This window comes from Streptopelia decaocto, assembly GCF_964273445.1.
Source record: "Streptopelia decaocto genome assembly, chromosome: 1".
In the NCBI taxonomy this organism is placed as follows: Eukaryota; Metazoa; Chordata; class Aves; order Columbiformes; family Columbidae; genus Streptopelia; species Streptopelia decaocto.
Window position 1 is genome coordinate 69,521,879 of NC_138663.1, and position 18,585 is coordinate 69,540,463.

Sequence of the window (18,585 nt, forward strand, 5' to 3'; positions counted from 1 at the left end):
TTGCAATGTAAGAGACAAGTATCAACTCTTTCAAAATGGTATTTAAGTTGTTTCAAGAAATTAGATCCAACCTATTTTCCAGGCAATTAATCTCAATAAGAAAACCAAGTGCAAAGTAGGAAAATCAGGTCCAAAAGAAGCAAAACAGAGTGCAACACTAGGTCCACTAAGTTGTCTATGCTTTCTCTAAGCCACTGTAATTTGTCACACAAAGAAAAGATTGCAACTTGTGTCTATGGGTTAGGAAAGCTTCCAGACTGATGCTCAAAGTACCATCCAATTTTAAACAGATCAGGATGAACTTTGCTGTTGTTTGGGAGGGAGAGTGGTTTACAGACTGCCACTCCAGTAAGGTGTTAATTTTAAACATGGGACCACTTTAATTATGAGATTGAGGCTCAGTTTGTCAATTGGGCCAAAGATAGAAGTAATCTTTAGAACAGCTCTTACACTCTAGCATTAGACAATTATAAAAGCTTTGTAGCATCCTCCTTCAATTTTCTGGTTTGATTTCATGGAACTTCAAGAACAGAAGAAAATCATGTGGAGGACTGAATTTTGAACTACTATCCTTACATACAAAGAGATAGCTAAAGGCACGTACACATCACTCTACCATCTTTCAGTGGACTCTTTGATGGAAGAGGAGATGCACTAGAGGTTTATTTTCACTGTTCAAAAAAGGTAATATTCCATCTTTATTTATATCATTAGCTATGTACCAGTCTCTGAGGCTAGAGTTGGAGTATGCCATTGGAAGTTGTTAAATTAGTCCATCCATCCAAATAAGGTTTAGATTTTCACTACATGAACAACAGAGGTAGAAAGAAGCAGTGAATCTGGCATCGTGTATTAATAATTGAAAGTTCCTAAATTCAGTTGTACAATACCCAGGCGGTATCAACAGAAGAAAAAGTTGACTTGAATAACCCGGTAAAAATTCAAGTTTATCTATTACATGAAATCCCATGGCATGAAGGAGCTTCTGAACACAAGGCCATCCTATCCCTAAATTAAGTGAATAGTGAAAATCGGCACATCAGCAGGCAAGTGTTTTTCAATTAATCATGATAATAGCTGCAAAAGTTGTCCGGTTCAAACTGACTTATTTACTTTTTTAAGCTTGGAGAATGTGGAATTTCAATCTACATGGGATGGGTGCCCAGAGGAATTAAATGTAAATGCAGTTTATTTCTTTAAAACTGCAGACAGGATTTCAGTATGCATCAAATAAAAAATTCTTGGCAACCAGCTTAACTGACTGTTGTTTCCACAGCCAATTTGTGTAAATTTTGTCTCAAATCTGGGCTTCTGTTTTGACCTTGGAGATTAATAGCATGAAATTTACCCTATAAATATGCTCAGCAGAAGGTAAAAAATATACTCCAAGATACAGGAGTTTGTCACCAGCACACAGGAAAAGGAAGCTTCTTAAGTTCAAGTATCTGCATTAAGCTAAAACCCAGCAGCCTTCTGGAGATTTATTTTTTCACCTGAGACTTTGCTGTAACCCTCTAACCTGTTATTATAGTCTTTAACTGGGTACAATGTGATAGTAAGTCATCTGCAGTAACTGCAGACATAAGGACTAAAACTTTATTACTCAGGCAGAACTCCCATTAATTTCAAGTACTGATGAATAAAACCTGTAGGAATGAGCCTTTCCATTCGGTTTAGTAGGAAAGAGACCTGCATCATCATTAATTGTGTCAATAAGAAGCTTAGGCCTCAATTCAAAAAAGCACTTAATTGTACCCATATTCAGGATACTGAGGCATGTGCTTAACTTTAATCATATGCATAAGTCCCAGTTACGTGATTAAACACTGCGAGCTGTAGTACTGCCCTAGAAAGAATGCTTCCTTGAGCCAACATCTTAATAAGTAACACAAATAAGACCAACAAACAGTGGCCTGCCTTCTCTTGTTTCTGGGTTCAAAGCTCTCTTCTGAAAAAGACCAATATTTTTTTATTTTGGAAGAAGGGGTCTCACAAGCATTAGATACCTTTTTCTGAAAATTCTGGCTCTGATCTGCACTGTTTGGCATTCAGCAGTTGAACAAGAAAGTATCCAGTATTCCTAAATACAATTTTGATGTCTAGACAAAATGATGATTTATTCCTTTAGAAAAGACAAGCAGTGATTTCATTTACCTATAATTTCAGAGAAGAGTAATGGAAGCTTGAGGAGCAGGCTGATGTTATTGTAAGGTTGATTCTGTCATGTCTGGAAGGACACTGAGATGAGGGAAGGGCCTTGGCAACTGCAGAAAGAGCAATTATGTACCCATCTTCAAAGAAAGGACAAAAGGATAATCAAGGAGTCTCCTGAAAATTGTTTTGAAACCCACATCTGAGCAGATAAAGGAGAAGTAGGTAATTGTGAGCAGTCATTTCTGATTTACGAAAGGTGAATCATGCCGTACCAACTTGTGAGAAAACTACTAGGCTTGAGGACATGAGGACACTTGTCAATGTCATTTGCCTTGACTTCAGCAAAATACAATTTCAATGTTTGGCTCAGAGGGTATTAGCTAATGAGTCATACTCTACCTGAAGAACTGTAACAGCTGGAGTACTGCTGGGTTCTACACTAGGACTTCCCTGTTTAACATGTTCAAAGAAGGATCTGGAGGAGGTGATGGAATGATTGCTCATTAAGTTTACAAATGACATCAGACTAAGGAAATATCAGTCAATATCCTCGAGTACATGGTTATTATCCAGAGAGACCTAGACAGGTTGAAGAAATGAGCCTATATAGACCTCATGAAATTCAGCAAGGACAACTGCAAAGATTTGCCTTTGACACGGAAAATTCCTTGCAGTACTAGACTCTACTGACAAGGCTTATCGGTGTCTATATGGACAGCAAGCTGAACATGAGCAAAGGCCAACAGCACATGGGCTTTGTTAACCAGTGGTTAACCAGTGGATCAAGGGAAGTGATTACCTCTGCTTCTCAGCACTTATTATCCTGCATCTAAAATATTGTATCCAGTTTTGGGGCCCTAAATAGAAAAAATGAATTGCTCAACTTATGTTAGTCTAGCAGAGAGTCTTGGAGCACTTGTCCCATGAAGACATGCTGAGGAACAAGGTTTGCTCACTTTGCTTAAGGAGGTCATCAAGAAGACAGAGCCAGTTTCTTCACAGTGGCACGTGCTGAGAAGATGAGAGACAATAAGCATAAGTTGAAACAAGACAAGTTCAGGCTGGATATAATGAGAAGCTTTTATACCATGATGACAGTCAGGCAGCATCTAGAAAGATTGTACCAATTCCATCCTTGGAGCTTTTCAAGACCTGACTGGATTACTACCCTGAGCAACCTGGATTGATATCATAGCTGACTCTCTTTTGGGCAGGAGTTTGGATGAGCTAAAATCCTATAGGCCTTTCCAACCTGAATTATTCTGTTATAGTATTTTTCTAAGTGTTTTCTTTCTTCATATCCAGATGATTGGAAGAGCCACCTCCTTCTGAAGAGTGACTGGAATATAATTCTAAATGCTGGACCACAGAATTCCAGAGATACATTGGGTTCATTAACTTGATACAAATAAGAAAATCCCATCTCAGATTTTCAAAGACACAGGGAGAAAGTGGGACATTTTTAGCTACATTTTTCTGCACTACTCCATACATAGATAACCAGTTTCCAAGACAAAAATAGGGAAGAGGTTTGAGCACACATATCTAAATGAGAACACACTGAAAGATGTTATCAACAGTCTCTTGAAGACACAAATTCTATTTATTAATACTATGGTATAAAACTGCTGTAACCCAGGACTCAGGTAAACATTAAAATAATCAGAATTATAAAATTTATCCTTCAGATGTTATTTGGTCCAATTAGCTAACCAAACATTGCTACAATAAAGAGAATGAGATCTCTCTTTAATATTATCACTATAGGTGTCCTCATTCATCTTCTGCATTCTCCAATTTTTATTTTCAAAAGTTACTGACACAAGGAATAAGTTGAAAATAGATAGATAGATAGATAGATAGATAGATAGATAGATAGATAGATAGATAGATATAATCAGGTATTACACATTCCTATTTTCCCATATGCTTGGAAAGTGAAGTTATTTGTCAAGGTGAAGCAATGAAAGAGGCTTGAAAGACACTGGCTAACTTAAGAAATACTGAATCAAAATTGTTTGTTTGTTTGTTTGTTTGTTTTTAATCACATTAATAATAAGGTCCAACAAATGCTAAAAAAAAATATTTTCTCAATATTAGTTATTAAGGAATGCCAGGTTTATTCACAGTTCTTTTACAGTTCTGATTGTTCAAAATAGTATTTATGACCAATACTCTTAGTTTCTTCTATGAAGTTACAGATAATATATAAAAAAATGTATTTTTTTTTTCTTTTTTTTAATCTTATCAAGGGTTTGCTTATAAAGAGATAGACTCCAACATCAGAAGGGTTTCTTAGGCCTTGTGGGAGACTTACTTATGCAAAACTGGGTAAGGAACCAACTTGTAGCAAGAATTACTATTTCATGTTTCACAATACTGACAATTTTAAAAATACATATATGTAAAGTATTTGTCAGCAGTGTACAGTTCTACCTTATATTTATCTATTTCAATCTTACCCTAGAGACCTTCTTCAAACCAACTTGCTTAAATTCAGTTATGAACTGAAACATTGGTTTAAAAGGAAATATTTCTCTTTTGTTCCAATTACCAGCTGAATTAACAATTTAAATAACTTATTCTGCCACCTTCATATTTAAAATGAATTAAAGGCAAGATAGAATGCCAGATGCTATTATTCCCAGGGTTTGCTCCAAGTAAGGACATGAGCCAAGAGACAAGCCCTCTTTTTCTATAAAGTTTTCCTTGAGAAGTATGTAGAATGAGTTATTCAGTTTCCTGCCAAATAGGAAAGATAAGAATATATACAATGTTGCATCATGTTTGCCAGATCAGCTGGACATTTAATGAAAAGGAGACAGGGCCTGATCCATCTCTCCCAGAAATGGCTGGAAGGCATTCTTTCCATCAGCTCCAGTGAGAGTTGGATCGAACCCCATCTGCATGTTTTCAGGCACAAAACCAATTTTCATTTCCTGACCTGCATGTATTTCCATTGAGAACATTACTATTGCACCGAGAGAGGAACAACTTATCAGAAGATTACAAATGTCCAACACCTTTTTCAGTTAACATTCTGCAGATACAATAACCTTACACTATTTGTTAAATATTTCTGTCTGCATCTTCTATATGATAGTGTATTAAACAAGAACAAAAAAATAATAATATAAATTGCTTTAGTAGAATAATTGCATCTGCCATCTTTGCATGAACATATTATCAGACACATGCATTCATGCATGAACACATAAGCATTCATTTCTGCTGCAAGGCCAAAGAAGCCTTCTAATGTAAATGGATCAAGAAGCTCTATTTGCAAGCCTTTATTTATGTGACTGCAAAGAATCTAACATTGTTATTGATTATCTGCCGGATCCTTGCAGGTTTCCAGAATGAGTCCCTTAGAACTTGTCTTTTTTCTAAACTGATGTAATAATTTGTAAGGACTATGTTTATGCATGTGCTACCTAACCTGAGGCATTTCATGTAAATGATTCAACTCCTTTAGCTTTAAATGAATTATCTTCTGAAACAGTAGAACCTTAGGTTGTTACTGTAAGAGGAATTTCAGAGCAATCTTTTGTGAAGTGCTCTTAGCCCTCACAGTTTCTTTTCCACTCTCAAAATAACCGATAAAATATTTATTAAAACAGCCTGAACCACACAGGGTGGTGTAAGCTGAAATTTTATTCTTTGCTTATTACAGCAGCACAAATGCCCTAATCAGCATTTGAATTAAAGTTGTATTCTATAACACAAACCCCATTAGCCAAGTAGTACCTTAGATCTGTAATACTTTCTATTGCCAGTGTCATCAAGCTGATTTGGAATTTGTTGCCTGGGTAGAGTGACTCATATGTTTACTGGGCTTGACAGGTGTTGGGCACCTTCCACACTCATTAAAGTTAATGACTTCAACAGCAGACAGTGAAAACTGTATGCTGAAGTAGGTTTCCTCTTAACAGGTATTCCCAAGTTATCATTTAAGAGAGTATGCCGGTGGTGTCAATTTTCTTCTGCAATCACAAAACCAGTCCATAACCAAACTCCTATCCCTTCATTGCAAAAACAACCCAATTAACTTCACAGGGACTCCTTGTTGGAGTAAGGCAAGAAAAAAAAAATGCACTGTACACAGAGCTTTCCACATAAAAGCTTAATTTCTTGCCATAAAACTAGTCACATCCTCACCGGAACAGAAGAATTAACATACTGGAAACAAGCCAGGAATTTTGTAGAAATGTATGCCTTTAAGTAAGCTCTAAATCAGTATTCTCACAATAGCCGCAGATTTGGCATCATTTCTATCCCAACAAGCCACAGCTGCTGAACTGGAGACTTCTGACTTCATCTTAGATAAGTAATGAGAAGTTTCAGACAGTGGTGCCAGAGCCTGTCCTTTGATATCAACATAGCACACTACAGTTGTTGATCAGCTACACCCAAAAGATATGCCTTTAAATTACACTAGTCAGCTAAAAGTATTCAGGCAAGAACTTCACAGAGACTTCTGCTATGACATTAGACTGTCAACCAAGATATGAGGATACTGAGACCTCACAGGCATCTGTGTATTCATACAAGACCAAGAAATTAGGAGGACTGAATATTTAACTACATAGACCTCTACTTTGATGCAAGTCCAGACACTAGATCTACACCATTAATATGACAAAGTCCTGTACCTTGGCTTCCACCCAACAAGACAGAAGTACTGAGCCAGAGACCTCACAGAAACCTGTGCCTTAATATTAACCTGCCATGGAAAAACTCCTGAGCTAATGGTCTTGCAATGTGTAAAACATACAGCCATCTGAAGGAGGAAAAAGAAAATATTAAAACCGCTAACAATTAAGCAGAAGAACTATTGCAGTCTTAAATACTCATCACTTTTAACATCTAACTTTTCAGGATCATTTAAAGCAAAATGTAGTGGTACATTTACACAGTTACATTAAATACAACAGTTCAGTTTAAGAACTGGGCTTTTGCCTCTTCAGCAGGCCTCACACAAACAGTCCTTGCCCTTATAATATCATGAGACAGTGAGGTACAAACCACAAAGCAACACATCTTCCAAGCCCAGACTAGTGTGCAGTTTGCTGGAAAGAATTTGAGAGAAATCAAAAAAGTGATTACAACAGAATTAGTAAGCAAAATGTTAACTGACAGAAAACTGCTCAGAAGTTTGGAATATATTTCAGTAATTTGTGGAGAAATAGTAACCAGTAAGTTGCAGGATGGATGCATTCATTATAATAGAAATTTACCTTAATCAACACAAATTATATGTTCTGCCATATGAATAACTGTTTGATGCCTATGAGTAACTGTTTGATGGCAAATCTTGAAGTACTCTATTTTTACAAAACCTAGAAAGTGATTGAAATGACTCTGGGAAACTTTTCTAAATATTATTTAAATTACCTAAGAACTAAAATATCTTTTTTTTCAAAATTAGTTCATAACTAAATATTACTATTTTTTCCCCAGTTTTGCAGTTCAAAATATCTACATCAATTTCCAAAATAGGATTTTGAATCCTGGAAGGACATTGGAGAAAGTTTCCATGCAGATGCCTCAAAAACCTGAAGTAAATCTTTTCTTTCTGAGTGCTATTTTTCCATCTACAATGTTACAAAAGGTAATTGAAGGTAAAATTATTCCAGGAAAGCCTTTCACTTCCAAATGTCTGAAAGGAGTTATTCACATTTTTATAGTGCTGTATCTTTACATTGTTCCTTTTACCTTAAATTAATTTCTAATTTATAATGCTGCTATTTTTCTGTGTCTCATTTAAGCAAGTTAATCATCTAACACTGCCTCATGACTACAGAAGTCTAATATTCTGCAGCATCAATCACTGACTTGTTTCCAGATTTCATTTACTTTAAGTCAGAAAAAGCTGAACAAATGGCAGCAGCTGCTTTATCTGTCTTTAACAGTCTTTGATCCCTCACTTGGAAGGCCTAGAGAACTACCTAATGTGTAATGGAAGACCTCCCCATAGTGCTATGTCAGAGTCCTTGCTCATGTTAGGCAAGATGTGGGCAAGCCCACAAAAGCAATTGAGAATCTTTCAGATGTCTTCTGTGTGGTTTGCTTGGGCCCAACAGGAGAAAGGCAGCCTCACTGAGATGAAAGGTTCAGTGGAAACACTTCACAATCTTGACAGTGACCAGGGGTAGAAAGGGGTAGTTAAGTTCTTTCATAAGCTGCAAGGCTAAATTTATTGGACCAAACCTGGAAACTGGAGTACTTTCCACTTCAGATACTGGTTCTCAATGTTTAAACAAAGTAAGTTGCTTCCTTTTACCTGGAAATTGGACATGGGTTTGGAATGGTTTGGATTTTTTGCCACATGTGGTGTACGGGAATAAGCAATGTTTAACCAAGCTTCATGGACAAAGTCTACAGAGACTTAGAAGTGCTTTGGAAACAGACCTCGACACTTTACAAGAGAGGACTGGGAAAATAAGTCCTTGTTCTTAGGTTGAGATAGCCAGAAAAAGCCTAAATACACTTCAATCTAAAAATTAGATACCAATTATTATTTTTCCATTCCTACTGGAAATGCTATCAAAACTGCACAACTGTGTAACTGCAACATAACTAAGGATGCCCATGTTACCTATGCAAATGAAATAACTATGATAAAAGCTGTTGTCTTCATTGTCCACAAAGTACTGAAATCCTAGGTCATTGCTATAATGCCTGTGGTGATTATCTTACTAATAATTCACCACTCTACAGATTAGATCTTGAATCACCTATCATATTGCTATGCAAAATGCTTTACTTTGCAGAGCTAGCAAAGAGACAACCTCAAAGCCTTTCGATGATGCTGCAAGGCTGCATACACCAGATCCCTAGTAAGCAACTTAAAAGGCTAATTAAGAACACCAAAAAGTGCCTTTTGCAATCTATTCAGAGACAGACAAATACATAATCAAGATAAAACAAAACATAGTATAAATTCAATACAAATGAAAAGAGTAAGTTGTGTCTTACTTCATGTGAATTTTCTGCTCTCGTGTTTTTATTTTTCAGCTTTTTCTGCAGCAGCTTGGTTTCATACTCTGGTCTGGGATGCTCCTGAAAAATAAATAAATAAATGAATAAATGAATAAATAAATACATAAATAACTGTGATTACACTAAAGAGAAAAGAAAGAAATAAAAAATGTTTTGGTCACTTATTCATGATCCAAGCCACCAAGATGATTCAACAGTATAACACTTTTAGAGTAGGGGTATCACTACCTAGAGGGATAGGATATGTTACAGGATGCAGGGAAGAGTATTTGGGCATTGCACAGGGCTTATTATGGGAAGCTTAGTGGAAGAACCAATGGTGAGAAAAGGAGGGATCTAGGCCATTTAGACAGGAACAAATATAGAAAAATAGAGGGATAAGGAGATAAATAGTGCTGGTCACATGTAAATAGTTTGCTGGTCTGTATGGGGGTCTGGCCGCTGGCAACTGGAGCAAGTGCAGGTGTGAGGCTGAGTATGTGAGCACTAGTGGAGATCAAACTGGAGCAACTGGCAAGTAGGTAAAATGCCTGAAATCTCTAAGGGTAAGACCTTGGCCAAGCAGGCTATGAGAGGATCAGGGGACCCCCAGCCAGCTGCCAGAGAAACCACAGGGTCTGGAGGTCTCTAAGAATGAGACCCACTTGTGTGTGTCTTTTTAAGGTCAAGACTAGGTGGGTTGGCTGCAGGGGAACCAAGGAAGTCCCAGCCAGCTCTCCGCGAGTGGGGTATATGCATGAGTGAGCAACTGGAGAGAGACAGTAGCCTCATGGGCTTCTGCCTCTAGGTGCCAGCAACTGGGGACAGTGGGGTCCAGGGGCATCTACTGGGGCAGATTGAGTGACCCTAGAGGCTGGGGAGATCTGTATCCTACAAGTGTACATATATACATATATATGTTTTCACTAGCAGACCTCCATCCTTCTCAGCCAGGGAGAGAAGCAGGATGAGGCCATTGTGCTGTTTTTGTGTGTCTGCTGTGTGTGCATGTCTGTGTGATCTGTGTGGCTGGGCATGCATATATGCAGGTATGTAGTGTATGCATGTGCTCTATGTACGTATGTCTACTGGGAATACATCTTAAGCTCACTACAGATTGGACCTAGGGGCATGGAGCTGCAGCTGCCTTGTTTCTCTTGGGCTGTTGGATCTAGTCCTGTTTCCCTTATCAATAACCTTTCAAGGTTTGCTTGCAGATTATACTTCTCCAAATTAGAGCATAAATTAAGCATGGTAGTACAAACTTACCAGGATTTTAAGGACAGCAACTCATAAAAAAATAAAAAGGCTACATATCTCCTCATTCCTGACAAGTTCTGAATTAATTCACAGCCTGGAATTTGATTTGATGCCTCTCACAAAAAGCTTATTCCTACAGAATCTGTCTTCTAGTTTTTTGTACCAAGTGTCACAGGTTGCTAGACCTGACAAGAAGACTAGAAATAGTGTATAAGCAATATCAGCAGTGTTTTGCAAATAACCACATCTGAACAGTCTCTATTTATTCTGTTTGCTTCATGACACAGGATCTAGCTAAAAGGCACTTCATTGTATGTAAACGTGAAAATCCATGTTTTGGTTTATACAGGAAGGCAGGGAGAAGATATTGAATGGCTTCAGAGACATCATGGGAAAAACACTCACTGCTCAGAGCTTTTTCAGAAATGCCAGTATTCCATAACTAAAAATGTTAATATTCCTCTGTCCCATTCTGAGCATGAGTACATCAATCTCATGCATTTCAGAGGACCAGTATCATTTATCATACCATTTGTCCTTACTGTAGCTCAAACATACACTTATCATCCAGGTCACAAAATCGACTTGATAGCAATTTTTAGTAATCTGATAGCCGTGAAGAGAATAAGAACCATCAAAAAAAAAATTCATTAATCCTTATGGACAACAGAACAGGGGTTGCATAGAACTTCAGCAGTCTTCCTTGGATGACACGTGCTCATTTTCTGCTATCTGTAACACTGGAACTTCATCATACACCATCTTGAACATTCTCTGTTGCACATCAGTATGGAGACACAGTGAAACTTCCAATATATTGTTTATCTTGATCATGAGATTTTCTTGATGCATTGAACAGGTATGTGAACATGCTATCATTTAAATCAGGGGTGTCAAATTCATTTTCACTGGGCACGACATCAGCCTCACAGTGGCCTTCAAAAAGTCAAATGTAATTTTAAGACTGTATAAATGTAGGAGTAACAATTGGCTTAAATGGATATTTTTCTATGTTTTTGAATTCTATGAACACATCATATATAATACTTCTGCCCTAAAGGCAGTCCCACAAATGGTACATGCCTTCTGCTGCTCCCAGGGAATCTAGTACTGAGATGGGAGGCTCAAGGGAACAAATTTTCTGTAAAGCTCAAGTATGGTTATGCCTCTGAGACTATAGCACTAAGATGCTATAGCAAACAGATATAATGAAATTGTTAGAATGACAGCTTGTTTTACACTTGTAATTTCATGCACTATTCAAATTAATGAAAAATGTTCTAAGGGTGGAGGTATGACACTCTTTGCATCACAAACTTTTTTTTATGTTACTTATGCCTCACATAAAAATCAATACCACAATGAATGAATTTCAGGAATCATTATAGCACTTCTTTTCTCAAGGGACACTGTTGTAATTACTTACAAAGTGCTTCGAGTGCATGTGGAACTCCGAAAAATAATGAGGCATGGCTAATCTCTGACAGTACTGAAGCTAATTAGCAGCAAAAATGGTGGCGAGCAGGATGGGGAAAGGAAAGACAAAAATACAATAAGTGTTTAAAGATGCTGTGGTCAATGTATGTATCTTGATGTTTTGTAAGTTTGCACTAGCTTGCTGATTTGCATTAATTTTTATCATGCTTCCTTGGATGAGGTTTGGAGATCAAATGGAACAAACATCTTTAGACTTAAATGAAGAAAGGATGAAGGCATCAGGCATGGATGGCTACATGAGAGGAGACAGTTTGATGATAGTAGGGAAATGAGATAAATGAAGCTGTAAGAAACTGAGGAGATCGAACAACACTGTGGGAGCACCTGCAGAGCTGAATTGGCTTTCTTCCTTTTTTCTTATTTTCTGCTAAGCAAAGCATTCTGAGACACCAGGGACAGCTGTCAGAGGTCACAGCAACTTTTGAAAATTGGCTTGAAATGAAACAAGGTAAGAAAAACAAAATGCCAAGCAAAACATTATAAAGTAGCTTACTTTTTTTGCTATTGACAGTTTTGCTTTGAGTGCCTATTCTGTTCAAATTTGGTCAAGTTATACTTAGTTTTCCTAGTAAGACATCTCAATATCCTTTTATGTGAGATTCATACACCTACATCTGGATTGGAATATTAGTTGATCTTCATCATTGAATACACCAAGTCATCTTACCCTTGACTGAATAGACCACAGCGCCTCCTAGAATGTATCTATATATTCTTTCCTATGAGTATATTGCATGAAACATTTATTTACAATACAGGTTTAGAGATACTTGATCCTGATCATGTATACATAGACGTGAAGGAACAATTCCACTCTGCTGTAAAAAGAGTGTGATTCAGAATCAGTTCTTTGTCTGAAAATGGGAAGAGCTCTACACTTTGTTCAATAAGCTAGAAATAGTTGTGATGACTTGAAGAAGGCCAAATGTCCATGTAGGGATAAATATGAATCCCATGATCCTGGAAGTTTGCCAGTACAGCTGCCAGACACTTATTGAAAACCATGTGAGCCAAGGTACTTTGAGGCCAAATGAGTGTTAAGAGTAGAAAATGATAATTCCCACCCTGAAAACAAAGAGCCAAATCATGGATTTTTTACTCAGACAAAACTCATATTGACGTCAGTGGGAATTTTCCCTGAGAATGGTTTCCAGGGTTTGCCTTAAACACACAACATGTGTATCCACTATACATTGCAAATTAAGGCTGTGTAGGTAATGATCCAGTTTGATAAGAATATATATATAATATGAACCAATCTCTCCTTAATTTCTTTTTGATTTAGGAAGAAAGTGACAATGGAATTTTACAAAACAGGACAAACACAACTGGGCTGCTATGAAAAAATAGAAGCTTAGAAACTACCCCTAACAGATCAAAGGAGTTACCAGCACAACTTAAGCCAACCTACTGCTTCATTTGTATGCTTTAGGCAAAGTCAAAGAAACACGGTGAACTTATTGAACACCCTTATCCCAATATGCTGAACACAAGCAGAGCAGCAAAGCTGTGCACACTGGTAGGAAGGAATGTTTCCACAAATTACAACTGGAATGACTCAGTTGCAGCTCTAAATCAAGATGCAAACTTGGAAATGGACAGAACAGAGAGCACAGTTTTTCTTTGTCTTAAGAGGGCTAATTATTACAAATCAAGTACTAATCCCCTCGATTTCTTACGAGGATGACACAGTGTGGTGTGGGGGAGGAGAAGTCCAAGGAAGAGATTGTCGTTCACATTAATTATTTGCTTAGGGTATCCTAGTAATGGGATACTCAACCAAGGAAAAGTACTTTTATATCTCAGCACATATGAAGGGATCTCCGGTAGATGTTCACAATCTTGTTAGTCCAGATAAATTGCACAATAAATTTAAGCAAAATTAAAACAAAGCTCAAATAAGTAATCTAATATCATTACACGCTTAGGAATCTTAAATGACAAAAGCCGGGTTGTGTGTTTAGATGTCTCTTGAACTATGGTATTGAAAATTTTGCTTAAAATTGTTTATTCTACTTCAAGATAAGTCATTGTTGAAACAAATGAGCTGACAAACATAAAAAGTAAACTCAGCAGTAAAGTCGAATACTAGCACATTAAAATGGGGCATCATTCAGCCTGACTGTATAACAACTTCCAGTTTGCCTTATTGCTCTTTGATAAATCAACTTTGATATATCATCTAACTTTGATAAAATATTACCTGTACTCTTGACACTTTAAGATGTCTGTGCATATCACTGTCATGTTTATTGGTTTAGGTGTTCTGTGGTAGTAACATGTTGTCACAGCCATGGACTAGGATCCTATCACTTTAGCCATTATATAAGCATAGAATTCCTTCTCCAAATAAGTGTTCTTAAAGAATGGATCATTTACTGTTTGGGCACTGCTCTCTTTTTTGTCTCGTAACGTGTAACAGTAGGAACACTTGACTCTGGAGGCACTCTTTAGGGAAATGTGTTTATGGAAATTTTTATTTGTCAATATTCAAGATTCAGTGTACTTTGGATGGACAACAGATTTGTCACTCTTGAAAAAGAAATGCAACAAATACTGCAAAATCCTTTAAATTTTATCTACAACAACTGCTTCACAAATCATAACATTATGGCCTCAAGATAAAATATCTTACAATTTAGCAAGGTTAGAAACCAACAGTTTCCTCCAACTAGGACAAGATATTTTTCTTCTAAGCAAGATCAAAATCATGAGACACTGGGCCGTGAATTTGTCATTAGTGCAAGGTTATGTATTGCACACTACACACCACAGTGATCCCAAGAAACTTTGATAGAAGGTTAAAAGAGGAAGTCACTGATGCATGAAAGGCTCAAATATTTTGTAGATTCATCCTGTTACAGCTTGTCAAAGGTCATAAAGTTTAGATCTATCATTGATCAGACAAGTAACTGTCAAAGTTAAATGCTAAATCAAGTTTACAACATAGTACTTATATCAATCTGACTGCAAACGTCATTAATTTCCCTGTATTGCCATTACGAAAGACAGATCAGTGAATATAAGGTAAGAACGTTTCTAGCATGCCAGATCTCAAAGTCTCTATCAGTTTCTCCCATTTTAATAAGGATGCCTTATAAATAGCCCAGATTTCTGCCACACAAGAAACTCTCTTCCAGGTAATATCATATGGGATTTTTGGTTGTGAAACAGTATTTTCTCAGCACTGGCTATTTATGATATTTCTGGATTTTCATTTCCCTGGAGTTTCTTCCTTTCAGACTCCATGCACCTGGAACTCATGGCTTACAGGCAAGTTGGTTTACTATAATAGGTAAAAGCAATGGGACTCTACAGCATTCTAAGGTATACTTCATAAAAAATCTTAAACCACATATATCAGAAGCAAGCTAAAAAAGCTTTACAATATCAAGAATTACCTAGTCCCAGAAGGTCTATATTCTGACCAACCACAATCTTTCCAAACATTTGTGAACTGTTAAAGTTGAACCATGACCCAGATTAAAGCATTAGCTCCTCTCTAATGTGGAGGGATACAGATACTTTAGCTAATCTGAACTAACAATCTGACTGTAAATATTTGTTCAGTCTTTATTAATTTGTTTCAGCTGTACCAGTGCCTCTTTTAATTGTTTCCCATAAATATCCCAATGACTGTATTTACAGCCAAGAATGTTCATGAAAACAACTTGAAGCAAATACAAATGTTGAATTTGTAGTTAAAAGCTTTTATACTTGAGGCTTGAGTTTAACAGCTTGAGCTTCACAGCAGCATAAACCAATCTAAGCCTGGGCTTCCATATTCTCAGATTCAATTTCACTTTACACAAGCCACACATTCCCATTTCTGTCCTTAACACTGACACCAGGGTATATGCAGCTTCATGGTATGACCAGGATAAAATCTCCTACCCTACATATCTCTGACTACCCTTCAGTTGTATCAGCTGTCTGAACTGTTGACCACTCAGTTGTATGATTGCCAGCATGCATATACGAGGAAGAAAGAGATTGCGTGGCTAGGATAGTAGCACCATGGTAGTGTGGAGTTAGATTGGCTTAGGCTGCTATGCAGCTGCAATCTGTAAATGAAGCTGCATGATACAAATAAACTGATTTAATGGCCCACCATTGCTAAAAGGGTCTTCCTAACCCACACAGTCTTCTCTTCCCCTGCCCAATGTCCTGACTGTGAAAAATTATCTAATTAATTGGTCCCCTCCACCACAAACAATGTCCACTTTATTTCTGGAATTACTTCTCCACTGGTTTAGTCAGTAGGTTCAGGTGGTAGATGAGACACTAGAATTAGTAGCATGAAAGTCAGGAGGGGATTTCTACCTAGTTGTATCAGTGATCTACTGAAGCATTTCATGCAGTTTCACCCTGTGAGCCTACATCTTCCAAACTGAAATTTCAGAGAATAACATGGCCAATACATTTAAAAAAAGATCAAAACCTAGACTCTTAATTTTATAAACTGAGGCAAATAAACCCATATAATCACCTCAGGAAAGAAAAAAAAAAAAAAAAACAAAAAAAAAAAAAGAAAAAAAAAGAAAACAACAACAACAAAAAAAACCACACACAACTGTGCCACATAATTCAGGTACCTGAATTTACATTTTACATTTTAGATGCACTTGTTCTGTTATGCCTGAGGAGGCTGGTCACCACCCATCCTCTATGGAAGAGCCAATGGAATCTGAACGTCTAATTGTCAGATTGTCAGATTCCTTTGACAATCTCAGCTCAAGATGCACTCATATTTGAAAATACTGTCATAGTGAGAATTTCATCATTATGTAGTAAACTATCAATGGACAACCTACAGATCAGATTCTTTTAACACAAACATACACACACAAATGGAAAAATCTTTCTACACTGCCTAGAATAAATTTTATCTTGCAGCTGAAGTAGCAGAATAGGATTGAAGCATGAAGATGAGTTCTAAAATGAATCTGTGGAGTTCTACTGATTTGAAATCAAGATCCAGAATAAAAGAAGTGCTTATGTTTTCCAAGGGTTAGAATGAGGGTTAGAATTTTTTCTATAGCTCTTATCCTGAGAGGTGTGGATGAATAAAGAAAAAAAAAAAACACACTTATGTGTTCTTGGAAAGTAATGGTTAAAGGAAAGCCATTTGAAACTGATATCAATAGAACACTGTCTCACTCCACATAATTACCTCATTTATATGGATGTAATATAGGAGAGTTTTTAAGGGCATGAATTTGAAACAACATTTCACTACTCATAAGTATCTACATGCATATGAAAATGAAGGAAATTTAAAAAAAAATTAAAAACCTGAAGCAAAACTAAAGAATAGGAAACAAGTCCGACTGCTGAAATATTATGAATTTTGAACCTCTGCATTCATTTTAAACAATTGGCAACTTTTGCTGTCATTAAACAATAACACAAAGTACTATTCTTAAATTCTAAAAGCCTTTCCCAAGTTCAAAAACCCTTTTAGAAATAACTGCCATTGGGCTTAGTACTTCATGTAGCTTAAGAGAAGAGATACTTCTGCTTCCATCTTATTTTAGTCTTGATTAATCTTCTTGTGTCAATGACACTTCCTGGGAAAAGTCACAGAATAACAATGACCTAACAATAAATGACTTTACAGAATAATAAATGACATTTATACCACTTTATCCTAGTTCATTAAAATAAAAATTTCTTAACACATTTCCACATTATTTACATGTGCAGTTGGGGTTAAGAAAATGGCAGCCTCCATTCATACACACAATGTAAAATGTATTTTAAATTTAAAAGGAAAAGCTCATTTCCTTAAAAAGCAAAGTTCTTTCTCTACACAAGAAAATGCATAGTGATGTTGTGCTGAGATTGCTGGAGCAACTGCCTGAACTAGGACCAAAGTCTGATCTCCTTTTTTCCACCAATAGCAGGTTAATATTGGAAGCTGTCAGCATGCCTAATTTACCTAACACTGAATCAGCCCAAGACATCTTCAATGCACAGGAAAAGTGCTCTTGTTAGGTGCAGCAGAGGAGGACAGAGAGGAGGAAAATGGGGTGAGAAAAAACAATGGTGTCTAAGATACCTTTGTATGAGAGAGCTGCAGGAGGCAGTACTATGACTTTGGTGACCTGAAAGGAGCAGATAGCGTTTGTGAGACTATTGGAGAGGAGATGGTCCCTCTCTGTCTTCTTATACCCATCTCCCTCAGAACATGCACTCCCTTGTACTACAAGATCCCCTAACCTCACTCCGTGTCTTGTCTGTTCTGCAAGAAGCACATAACTGGCAAGCCTTGCTTACCTACCTGCATCTCCTGAGTCACTGTGAAGGAGGAGAGAAGAAGAAAAGACCGAGAAACGATCCCTGTTCTTAGAGTGGCAGTGCTGGATAAGGATATAAGATATGGTAGATCAGGGCACAGAACTATTGGAAAGCAGGACTTTCTGCTACTCATTTCCTCCAACAGTAGCTCCTATTTTCCATCACCCATTTCATGACCATGCCCCGGGGAGCAACAACTGCAGTTGAGGCTGGAAGAGCTTATTCCAGCTCCTCCTCCATAGCTTCACACTCCAAATAACTTCCCTCATCTGCACTTACAACCGAGAATGTGAAGATGTGATCCTCCTCTCTGAACTCAGGGGGGCTGCAGGAGGAAAGAATGCCACCCCAGGTGACCCAGCCTTTGAGTAACCCATCACAACATCTAGAGCA

The 18,585-nt window shown here is 37.2% G+C and overlaps 1 protein-coding gene across 1 annotated transcript in view; it reads right to left on the reverse strand.

Moving 5' to 3' along the window:
* Window positions 1–18,585, reverse strand: part of ANO2 (anoctamin 2) — a 180,169-nt gene that overhangs the window by 85,542 nt on the left and 76,042 nt on the right. Inside the window, exon 13 of the mRNA XM_082052949.1 lies at window positions 9,133–9,216. Coding sequence (XP_081909075.1) covers window positions 9,133–9,216 — 84 coding nt within the window. The remainder of the gene's footprint in view (window positions 1–9,132; window positions 9,217–18,585) is intronic.